The sequence below is a fragment of the Oryzias latipes genome, chromosome 8 (assembly GCF_053564925.1).
Source record: "Oryzias latipes strain Hd-rR chromosome 8, Olatipes_Hd-rR_3.1".
NCBI classification, from domain to species: Eukaryota; Metazoa; Chordata; class Actinopteri; order Beloniformes; family Adrianichthyidae; genus Oryzias; species Oryzias latipes.
In genome coordinates this window covers 12120006-12132002 of record NC_136244.1, presented here as the reverse complement: position 1 = coordinate 12132002, position 11997 = coordinate 12120006, and the positions used below count along the sequence as shown (strand labels likewise).

The following is an 11997-nucleotide window of genomic DNA, read 5'->3' as shown; positions in this document are numbered from 1 at the left end:
AAAGCGGGCGCGTGCCGTTCAGCGCGCGTGACCACGAGAGGCCGCTGTTTCTCACCATCCTGAGGTCCTGTAACTCTGACCACAAATGGATGTTAAGTTTTAATGTTTTTGATATCCATGACATCCTAAAATGGAAGATTTTCATATAAAACAATTATTAATATGTACATGCAAATAATTTACAAGAGTTAGATTTAATGTAAAAAATAATATATGGCATTTGAGTGAAAATGATACTGAAATCCAGAAACATCTATTTTATGTGAATTAGTTGATAGTTTTGGCAAGATTTATATGATTGGCTTTCAAAACTGAGCCACAATGTTTTGTTTTTTAACAATGACTTTAATTTATTCCTTAAATCCCGTTTTATTTTACTTTTAATTGTTTTTATTGTTTTGGTTGTTTGTTATTGCATTTTTATTCTAATATCTGCTGTATTTTTGGGAGATTGTTCTGTCTTATAGCTTGTTACTATATTTTTGGTGACTTTGGATATGTCAATAAAAAAAACCTGGCATCACTTAATTCAAATCAAATCAATCTTTATTCATATAGCCCTTTTTTATACATACAGTAACACAAAGTGCCTTACACCAAAATTAAATAAATACAAAATTAAATAACTGAAAAATATCACTTAATAAAAGTTATTGATCAGGCTTTCCAGTGGCCTACAGATTATTATCAACAAGCACTGATACAAAAATGATTGAAATAACAAGCAAACATGTCCTTACTTTTTGTGCTATATTTAAATAACTACTGTATCTTCCTTTTATTTAAACAATAATGACAATAAACAGCAATTCCAAGAAAAATACATATACAATATGAAACGCAAGGAAAAATAAACTAATTAAAGAAGACAATAAAAATCCTAAAACCCTTTGTAATATTCATGTAAGATTATCTTGATCATTTCTTTATTTGACTTGGGAGGTAAGTTATATAATGCATTGCGTAAACATTAATCACAAATGCACAATCGAAAAAATAGTCTAAATTGGATTTGCTCATCCAGGTGAGAGAAGAGGAGAAACACTTCCTTGCAGGAAGAATGAAAAATCAAAACAAGGATCAGGAAGGAAGCTCTTCAGGGTTTCATGGTTCTGTTTCAAAAAGAGGACGATAAGCCCAAATCACCGGAAGGCCTGCACGAGGAAAAAAACACATTTAGTCACTTCAATAATCATACACAGACTAAAGATAGCAGTCACGACAAGTGTAAACCCATGGCATTATAGGCCCTTTCAACAGAAAGGGTCAGGAGTTAACCAGTCACATCCCATATAATCAAAATGCCAAATTTGAATCCAGTAGATATCTGGTTGCCACAAAACAATATATTTCTCCTATAAATGACTTTGCTAGTCATTTTACTTTTTCCACAAAAGGCAGATACGTAAATATGACTGCATGCAAGTTGCACCTTCTTTTTTACCTTTCTGTTGCTTCCTTTTGGGGGTCGTCTCCATCTAACCTTGTCCTCTGCCCTCAAAGCAAGCAAGCACCCTCATGTCTTCCTTCACTACATTCAGTATCCTCCTTTTTCGTTTTCTACGCTTTTCTAAGCCTTGTTGCTCTAACCTCTGCATGTCCCTGCTCCCAAAGTATCCAAGCAATCTCAATGGTTGATCTCCATTCTTCTACTTTAGGGAAACCTTCCTCTTCTCCAGATGTTCTTTCACCTGCTCCCTCCTACAGATTGCAGTGTCATCTTTAAACATTTTAGTCCACAGAGAGTCCCATCAAACCTCATGTTATTCTGACCATCACCACAGCATACCTGTCCTCTACTTCTGCCACTTTAGACTTCCTGATACGAATCACAACTCATATCTCTGGACTCTGTCACATGCTTTCTCTACAGGACACAATGCTGCTCCTTCTGACTTTCTCTGTTTTTCCCCAGAGGCATCGTCAAGGCCAACATGGCATCTGAGGTTCTCTTCCATGACATGAAACCATACGTTTGTTTGAAAATGCTCACAACTGACTTAACGCATTTCAGCAGAGATGTGTTGGAAAGCATAAGACACTGCATACACTGAGCCTTGTGGAGCTCCATGACCGACTCAGCAGTCTCAGTGAATAACATCATCTACGTGAAAATAGTCAAATCTGTCATCCTGTACCCGGGGTGGCCGTGGTCCAGTGGTAGGATGGTCGACCTCCAGTCGTAAGATTGCGGGTTCGATTGTCAAAGTGTCCTTGGGCAAGACACTTAACCCCACCTTGCCTCTGGTGGAAGGTTGGCAAAAGTTTTCGGCAGCAGAGTCGCCACCAGTGTGTGAATGGGTGTGAATTGGTGAATGGGTCTGTGACTGTAAAGCACTTTGGGCCTTCGAAGAAGGTAGAAAAGCGCTATATAAGTATATGCCATTTACCATCCTGACTTTTCATTTCCAGAGTTTGGTAATGTTAGAGAATACCTGCACTAATGCTGCTCAAAATTACGATTGTGTGGGATTATAGTAATTGAATCTAATCTATTGTTGTTGAAGATTACTTTAAAATTTTTTCTCAATTTATCTAAAATAAATGTTACTGCAGAGAATTAAAAAAAAAAACTTTAATTCTTTTTATCAGTAAAAAAAAACTTTCAAACAACCCATAATGTTGACTTTTACATTAGTGTCTCAGCATGGAAAATCAAGAATATCTGCATGAGTAGGAGTTGAAAAAAACATAAATCCTCATAGTAAATTTGTCAAAATAAAGTAAATTATTTCTGATAAAATTAATTTAAAAATTGTGCAAATAAGATAAATGTGTTAGGGAAACGTTTGTGTGGTACTGCTTGACCACTTTAATAGAAATAAATGATGTTTTCCACAGTTTCTATTCATGAATACTAATGCTACATTTAGCTTCTTTGTTTGTATAGAAATCCTCTCAGGATGGGACCCCTACTGTTTCCAGGGTAACGGGATCCCGGCTCAGGCATGTTGTGGGTTAACCTAGTCTGGATACTTTTAATGAAACGGTGAAGGACGTGGTTTTATTGCGTCGCTTCTCACTAAGACCTAGATTTCATAACAAGGCAAACAGTTTTAAGGAGTATGTCGATAATCCCCTCTTCAATATGGTGAGCCATTAAAAATCAATCAATGCCAATTAGTGCTGCCACTGTTTGGTCCAAAGCGCAGAGCTGGAGCGACGTCACGCGCTTTTGGAGAGGGCGTCAATGCGCCTTTACGCGCCCATAAAGCCGTGTTTAAGGAGCGAGAGTTTTGAGATTGGGACTTCCAGAGCGCATGTGGACTGACACCATGTCCCGGACCGAACAGACCTTGAGGAACAGCGACGGATTCGGAGTCATTGTATCTGTTTAAGACGTGAAATGAAAGGCTTCGAGCCAAGACTGAGGAGTTGTGGAGGATTTTTGAGGGGATTCTTTAACAGTTTTCACAGAGGAAATGTCCACAACTGCAAGTCCAACCATCTCCTCATACGTGATATCCGACCAACTGACTGTGGTCGCTGCGTCCCGTAAGTAAATCATTAACATGGCACAAAACATCTTATATTTTTCTTTTAATAAAAATAAACACTCATTTTGAATGTTGTGACATGAGTGCGTACTTTTATGCTTCACATTTGGTGTTTTAATTTTGTAATCTAACTTTACAAATGCAGACTTTGACTTGCTACTTGCATATAGTTTTTTAATAAATTTTTATGTGCTTAACATGTCAAAAATAGTACTCTTAAAACATGTATCTTCAACCCAATTCTTGGATTATTCATGTTGGGATATAGATTTGGGTTACTGTTTTGGAGCAATACTAATTTCTTGGGTTAGGCCTATAGGGGTTTCATTTAATCCTTTTTTTGTTTTGTTTTTTGTCCTGAGTTAAAACAACCCAGAAAAAGTTAGTCCCTTTTTTTAGTGTTTTAAAATTGATTGAAAAAAGGAAGTTTTGGATTAATCAAAGTTGGGCTGCGTGAAAGAAAAAAGTCAATGTAGCTGCAATACAACAATTTTCCTCTCTTTTTCTTTTGAACAGTTTCTTCTCTGGTGTTCTTTGTGGTTATTGTGGCGCTGCTGTCTTTTATTTACCGCAAGGATCCTCAGTGCTGCAAACACCGCTCCTATCAGGAGCCACATCCTGCTGCGGTGAGTTGTTAGTTTAGGGGAGAATAGTCTCTCTGAAAATGAAATGTATGCCTTGTTTTCTTTTCTTTTTTATTGCAATGTGTACATTCAGTACTGCAGCACTCCATATGGAACCACAGGTACTGTGGCAGCAATACCAGCTGTTAAAAGGAATTTGTGTGGCTTTAGTGCAAAAAACTTGATTAAACTTAGTTTGAATTACTTGGACCACCATTTGTTAAATTGCTGCTCTAATGGATTTGGAGAATTAGCACATGCCATGAATATTGATGTAACTTTAGCTCCAGAGTACTTGCACAAATGGAACTTTTGCCTTTAACACTTGTGCAAAACAGCACAGTAATCTCTTAGATCTTCATCACATATTTGAGACAAGAAATATTAATCAACAGTTTTTGCACCCTGCAGCTATTGTTTCTGGAGATAAATGTCTGAATGTCTGTAGAAGAAAGAGTTGAACATTGCAAAAGCGTTTGCGAGTTGCCAGTTCTTTTGGCTTCTTGTTCCTGACCTGTCTTTCTCCTGCATCAGAGGCAAGGGTGAGGCTTTATCTGTGAACAGCAGAAATGACTACTTTCCTCTTTTAACAGACAGGAACCTCTGCTCAGTGACAAGTTTTTTCCTTTTTGTTTACACCCTGATCACTCTAAAAATCTAAGTGTAGGGACACACAGTACAGCTGTAGAACTGACAGGTCAGTGCAGTAAACCACTCGTGACAGGCTGTAAATAAAGAACTGTAGGTTTGGGTAATTGGGGTTATCTTAGCAATTAGTGTAGATTCAAAAAATGTTGAATACATGAAAGTAAGCAAAGATTAATCTTGGTTCATGACCACATACCTTTCCCTGCTTCGGTTTGTTGCATGAATAGAAGACAGGCCTCACTGTGGGTGTTGGGGACACAAGAGGGACAAAGAATGTCCTTTAAGTTGCAGCGGTGGAAAAAAAAAAGGAAAAAGCGCAAGGCCACGGAGATCCTCCCCCGACTTCAACACTGATTTTACACGGTTGTGCTTTTTCACACTGACTGAATCAATGGCAGGCGACAAAAGAACAACCCCTCTATTCTTTTTCTCCTTCCTGAGGACACTCTTCAGCCTCTTCAAAGTACAAACCAGCGAGGGAAACGAGACCTTTGTCGTCACCTTTTCGGTGCCATCTCTCCCTCTTCAGCGTGATTTGAGGGTTATGGCAAAGGTCGTCGCAGCAAGTCGCTCTCACAAGTGGCAATGATGTCATTGTTTATTTCTAGCCTGGGAAAATCCTAAAGTCCTGACGCAGCTCAAATTTAACGCATGGCGCTCTGCAAATCGGGTTTCCTGCATGGCAGAGGAAACCTTTTTAGTATTAGCGGCTCCTAATACCTCATCCTGGATTTAATCTCAGTCAAGCAACAAATTGACTCGGTTGTAATGCCCTCCCGAATGACATGCACTAGCATAATGTGTGCTGGAGTGTGCTCGTTAGCAGGTACATGCTGCAAGAACAAGGGGAATAGAGAGGCAGTGAAAAGACCTCTCGGTGGGATTTGTTGCTCAGGGACCCTCATGACTCACTGAGACATCACATTGTTCTCCTCACAAAAGGGGACTCATTTAGACCCCAGGCAATTTACTGGTTTTCCTGGCTTTTTAGGATTCCTGTCCTTCATACAGTCAAGACACTGACAGCTCCTGTTCTGCAGGGAGGGGCTGCAAAGGGAGGGGTGAATCTGGGGGTGGTCGTCTTTTTTTGACTGATAATTTATGGTGGTGCTAAACTGGTCAGGGTCTGTGATGGTGAAACGAGGTGTGAAAATCGGTCAATTGGGCTGAAATGAGTACATCTTTGACTATTTGTAGATGGAGAAATGAGGAGCTGTAGTGTTCCAGCTAAACTGAAAGCTAATTATTGTTTAAGAGAGAGTTTAAAAATCCACTCCAATCATCTTTTGACCTATTTTAGAAAAATTCCCAGTGGTATTTTGATTGTGATTATGTTGTTTTGAGCCAAGATTAAAAAAAACAACAAAAAACTAGTGTTGTTTTCTAGGACATCGTTTTTGCAGAGTGGCAGTATATCATCAGAAATTCACCTCTGAGTTGTGGACGGGACTGTTGGCATGGAACACCTATTGACTGTATGTAGCATATACAGTCAATGGGAGCAGCCCCGCTCCCCCTTCCCCTAACTGAGAGCTCTCTGTTAGTGATGGGCACCTCCAGGCTTTGAGGGCTACATTCCTGCATTTTTCCCACATACCTTGCTCTGCCATGTTCTAGTTGGCTGGACACACCTGAACCAGGCACTCACTCATGAGTAGGGCTTGGATATCCAGAAATCATGCAGACACACCGGCCCTCGAGACCTGGAGTTGCCCTTTCCTGGTTTACACTTTCTCCCGATAGCTGACAGCCCCTCACAATCCCAACCTAGCGTTACCGGTGCATCAAAAATGGTGACCAATCCAGCTGGTAATTTTTGAGCCAGATGCCAGCTCAGATGAGAAAAACAAAGATGTTGATGGATCTATTTGTCTGCAAGTGGATGCATCAGAATTAAGCAAGAGGACCTAGCTGCAGACATCAACTTCCAGAACCGGAAGTCCTCGATCGGAACCAGAATTAACCCCATATTTCTCGAAAAATACTTCATTTTAACTGGTGACCCTAAAAAAAATTTTTTTTCCTGTTTTAAGCTTTAATACGTGTTTTTTTCCTACAATTCTGAATACTTTTGGGGTAAAGTTAGGGTTGGGTAAATTGTATAATTTCTGCCTCTTGCAGATTGTGTCAGGCACCCTCTTGTCTACCGCCAGGTCCCTCTCAAATAGGGCAGAACAGAGATCTTGTGGCTAGTAGAACTATTACTCTCTTTTCCCAGCTAGATTCTTCTGCTCCTGATTTACAGCGATTTGAATCAAGAAATGCTCAAAAATGCTAATTTTGAGCCTAAATTTCTTTATATATATCCTCCATCATCAGAAATATACCACAAACACATGTTTAAGACAACGTCACCTGGATGAATGAGAACCTTCACTGACAAGAACTTGTCGAAAACACCAAAAACACATTTTTCATTGGAGTGGGTCTTTGAAAAATAATGATTTCACTGATCAGCATCTAATAATTTTACAGGATGATCCTCCACAGTATTACAGCAGTAGGACAACCTTGGTGGGGACCCCCTGTTTTGAGTCGGACAGGAATACTCAGGTGAGAGATACTGACAGGAGGATGAGCACTATAAATGACCCCCCAGTGCTGTTGTGTGACCTACTGCAGTCACAGGGTCTGTTAGGAGTATCCTCAGCTGATAAAAGCTTGTTTTCTGCCCATCTATGTGGGCTGTGTACTCTTTAGCAGGCAGGCGAGCTGTTCTGTGTCGGCCTGCCCTCCAGCTACAGCCTGCCGACGCTAGAGGCCCCCATGCCGAGGCTCCCCTCCTATGAGAGCGTACGAAAGAAGGACCGCCAGAGGCAGATCCACATGATGATCGCTGACCGCTTTGGCCTCAATGCGCCTATTGTTACTGAGGTAGGATATAATTAGGATTTAAGGCTGTGTCGCAGTAAATGATACAGTCACAAATTCCTCAACAATGCAGCCCTTTAAGGGCGGTTGCTAAGCTTGAGAGGATGATCTTGGAGTTTCGACATTTTATTCGTTTTTTTTTTTACTTGTAGCCAAGTTTTAGAGATTGTCTCCAACTTGGAAATGAATGCACATAATAAAACGATAATTTGTTGCCGTGCGATGTCACAAGAGCTTGTTTAAGGATTAGACTGCCTCCAGAAAACAGTAAACAGGATGCACTATCGGCTCATCTCATGTAGTGCTGGCAACCGTGCTTTTCAGTCTCACCGTGTTGATCTTTTGCTGAGGTTTAGCTTCAGTCGACGCTTGAGCAAACAAGGTAATGAGAAAAAGGCACATCAAATATAATTAAAGCCTGCATCCATGAGTGCAAACAGAGCCCCAGAATACGGCACTGTCCTTGTCACTGCACATTTTTCCTCCTTTAACCTTTTTCTTAATTAGAAACTCCATGATAAACATAAACCTTTTATTGGATCATCACATTAACTAACTGTCCCTTCGTGTGTTTTACCTAATAGGGCAGGGTAGCAGGAAGACCTTTCATCTTGGAGTTAGGGTCTCAGACCAAAGGGCAGGGCTGTGGGGTTTCTCCTGTCTCCTGGGGGGTCGCCAAGCAATTAAAAGATAAGAACTCAGTCAGGGAGTGTGAATCTGTTTGATTTCTATCTGCGAGATAATGAAGAAAAAAAAGTTCCTGCCAGCTGTAGTGGGAACAGATTAATTGGGAATGTAAACACAAACACGCTCTGATTCGCCACTCAGATTTCAGTCCTTGCAGACTTCAGGAGGTTAATATCCGGTGTCACTTTTAGACATGAAAAACTGAAATCGGTGGCTTTTATTATGATTATTATGAAGTAGATACAGTCAGTCATTCAAATGCTACTCTGGCTTGTCATGTCAGAATATGTAAGAATTTTAATCTTATTTGTCCTATCTCATTTATTTGTCTTGTTAGATGCAGTTTAAGTTTGCCTTGAAGAATTGAAGTTTTTACAAAAAGGTAGATGAGTTCTGACCGGTCCTCATAATTTGTCCTAGAAAGAAGTCCAGGTTCCCATTTTGTCATGTGAACAAAACATACCATCTTATTAACCTAATGGAAAATCTGTTTAATTAACTGTGACTTGGAGAATGAGTCAACAGGGCTGTAATATTTCATTGCGGTCATATGCTCAGACAGCTGAAGAACAGCCGGTTAGCATCTAGACTAAATGGCACTCCCGCATAATACAAACATAAAAGAGAAGATATGATTAGAACTGTAAAATAGTAAAGTTTGTGCAAATTAAAAAGCAGTAGTTGCAGAGGTGGTAAGTTATCCAAAGCATGTCTCACAGTGTGGCGTGAAAGCCTTAAAGTGGCATGGCAGGTTGAAATGCAATTTATTGTAAAAAAAGATATTTTTGACAGTGTGTGCACCCCCCCCCCAGAAAGCTGTCATCACAGCGGGCGAAACCATCAAAAGAATGGGGCTCAGAAAAATCTTTTTTAAATCCACAAACAAAACCAAAACACATGTGTCGGATAGATCTAAAGCCGGAGTCTGCAACCTTTCACTCTAAAAGAGCCATTTGGTCCAGTTTTTTAATGACCAAACCCTAGAAAGAGACGGCGAGTCACACTTAATCTTTTTGAAAAGTACACTTTATTTTGTCTGTGGCCATTAATCGATGCATTTGCAAACACATGGATTAATCCAGACTAGCTGTTTAAACATTTACAATAATTGCATTATAATAATGTTGGTTTTTTCTATAATAACAACTTTAATTACTTAATGTTTAAAAGCAGCACATCCAAGTTCTTTTCATAATATAATACATACTGTGCTAAATAAGATTCTCCTGCTGTAGCAGATGTACTTGAACTAAAAATGCAAGAAAAGCAAGTCAAACACGGCGTTTTCCATCAATATAATTTTAGTGCATCTTCATCCCTTTACTATCCAAAATAAACATGTCAAAATTGGTTTAGAATCAAGTTTTCTGTAATCTGTGCATATAAACGCAATTTAGAACAACATAGATTAGACTATGTACTTAACCAACTTAATATTTATTCAAATTTTTTTTTTTTGCGGTGGTATGAAAAAAAGTCTTCATTTCCGTTGTGCTGCGGTTTATGCTGTTGCTGCGGTTATGTCGTTGTGTTGCGGGTAATTTGGTTGTCAATTTTCCTGTTTTTGCACAATATGTGAAAAGAAAACTTTGGTTCAAGCAATCTCCACAAAATTTCACACGGGCTCTGCAGGGTTAGTTTCATCAACCTTTGACCTTGGAAAGAGACCGCCATCTTGACATAAAACAAAATTAAAAAAACTTTAATGCCTTCTACAAATGTAACCTCTTTCTAAGGATTTCGATTGCCTCCTATCTTGTCAAGCATTATTGAGAAGCCGCTTGGGAAAAAAAGTTGGTAATAAAGTTTCTAGATTTTGAATGGCGTTCGCATGGCGAGGTTTCGAAACTGACATTCTATTGTTGTTAACACATTTTATACCAGAATATTGTGAAAATGTATTACATGAATTGTTGGCTGAAGCTGAATGAAACGATATAACATACACATTAGGTATGTGGGCGTGGTAAAAAAAAATCCTCTGTTGCCAAGGTAATCTGAAAGTTTATTTTTGCCAATTCTTCAAAATAACGTAGATTTGTTTGTCACTCCCGGGTGACTAAAACATAAAATGGCTGTCATGGAGATAACACCATTAGAAAAGCCACCATTTGTAGAAAAAGTTTTTTTTCAAATTAATTTGTCATATGCCAATTTGACCAGGGTGGCAGAGGCAGAGTGGGGGTGGCAGTGAGGGCGGGTCAGGAGGGGGTCCCAAGGGTGGGTCGGGTAGCACCTGTAGGCCATTCAACACTGCTTGCATTAATAGCTTATTTTTCACTATTCCATTTGGTTTTCAGACTAAACTCAATGTAAGCTGACGTGGTATTTTTTAATTGTATGCTGTGCCATGCTGTAATACTAGTTACCATGACAGTCATTAGTCATCGTGATGCATCTTTTTAAAGAGATGAGCAGGAGCAATTGAGTTGTACGCTTAAAAAAAACTAAAATGATTTGTCTTAGAAGAATCTTTGAAACCAGAAGATAATGTCATATTTGTTTTTATTTTTTTTTCTGCAGCCTCCTCCTACCTATGAAGAAAGCATCCGCCAGTCTGTAGAGCTACCATACAACATTTTCTCACCAGGTGGGGACATCCTGCATCCACAGACTTTTTATTCCAACGCCGGAACTGTTGATCCCACAGACACAGACCGTCAACTCAGTTCTGATGCCAGCAGCAGCGCTCTGCCTACGGTGTGATGCTGGGATCCAGTGGGGTGAAATGTGGAAGAGGCTGGAGGACCTTTATGCAGATCAAGGTTACAAACAGACCCAACTCACAGATACCTCAAACAAATAAAAACTGAGGAAGCTAATGTTGATCATGGGCTGTGGTGAAACCAAAGAAGAACAGTACCCTCTCCAGGGAGTCACATTAATAATACTTTGAGACATTTGCTGTGCACTAATGTGACGATGTTTCAAAAAGAAACTGGACATTTATGGACAAAGGTGGCTGGAACATCTTCAACATCAAATCAGAGATGACTGCAGGGACTACTTAGGACGTTAACTTTTTTGTTGTTGTTTTTGTGGAACATTTATTTTAATTGTTTGATTTTCTGTTTTTAAAATCTTCTTAAACTTGAAATATTGGTCGTTTTTGCAAACATTTTTCTTGGAGCCAACTGTTAAAACTGGCGTCTAAAGCCTTTTGGAGAGGTTTCAAACTTTTCCAGATTGAAGGTTTTAGACCAAATAGTGAGGGGAAAAAATATTTCTATTAGATCTACAATCACATTACCTCAAGTGATTTCTGTCTTTTTCATCTTTGTAACATTCCATGAATTAATGTAATTTTAGTCAATAAAATATTTGTATTTATTTAATAAAAAATGATCATACCATGTACTTTTCCATAGAAACCAATTTAATAAACTCTTGCTATTTTAATAGGTTTGTAATTTGCTGCATTTTGTGAAAAAGAAATGAAAACGTTTGAGGTATGATATTGGTGGTGTAGTAGGTGAAAACCAATTCATCAGTGTCACAAGGGAAACTGAAAATGGATCTAAAAAGTTGTTTTTGTAATCTGGAGCATTAGAAGTCTTTTGTTCAGCAATCTAAAGATGCTGCTCCAGGTCTAAAAAAAAAAACCTTTTTACAGCATTTTTTTCTCCAAGAATATATATATTTTTTAAACGTAAAAATACCGTATGCACAAT

General features: G+C 39.0%; 1 protein-coding gene across 2 annotated transcripts; it reads left to right on the top strand.

Moving 5' to 3' along the window:
- The first annotated feature begins 2895 nt into the window (after positions 1-2895).
- si:ch73-364h19.1 (uncharacterized) lies at positions 2896-11723 on the top strand. Of its 2 annotated transcripts, none has more exons than XM_004071532.5 (5): positions 2896-3495; positions 4014-4123; positions 7244-7321; positions 7472-7642; positions 10850-11723. In XM_004071532.5, the coding sequence occupies exons 1-5, from the start codon at positions 3423-3425 to the stop codon at positions 11030-11032; spliced, it is 615 nt and encodes a 204-aa protein (XP_004071580.1). In that variant the 5' UTR covers positions 2896-3422; the 3' UTR covers positions 11033-11723. The 2 variants fall into 2 exon arrangements, with proteins under 2 accessions (XP_004071580.1, XP_011476648.1); XM_011478346.4 differs by having other exon boundaries at positions 7469-7642.
- The last annotated feature ends 274 nt before the right edge of the window (positions 11724-11997 follow it).

What these genes read in the sequence shown, in the direction of transcription:
- si:ch73-364h19.1 (XM_011478346.4), top strand. Translation starts at nt 3,423, where the DNA reads ATGTCCACAACTGCAAGTCCAACCATCTCCTCATACGTGATATCCGAC. An exon ending in AGGAGCCACATCCTGCTGCG is followed by an intron (nt 4,124 to 7,243) that starts GTGAGTTGTTAG and finishes ATAATTTTACAG; the next exon opens with GATGATCCTCCACAGTATTA. An exon ending in AGTCGGACAGGAATACTCAG is followed by an intron (nt 7,322 to 7,468) that starts GTGAGAGATACT and finishes TGTACTCTTTAG; the next exon opens with CAGGCAGGCGAGCTGTTCTG.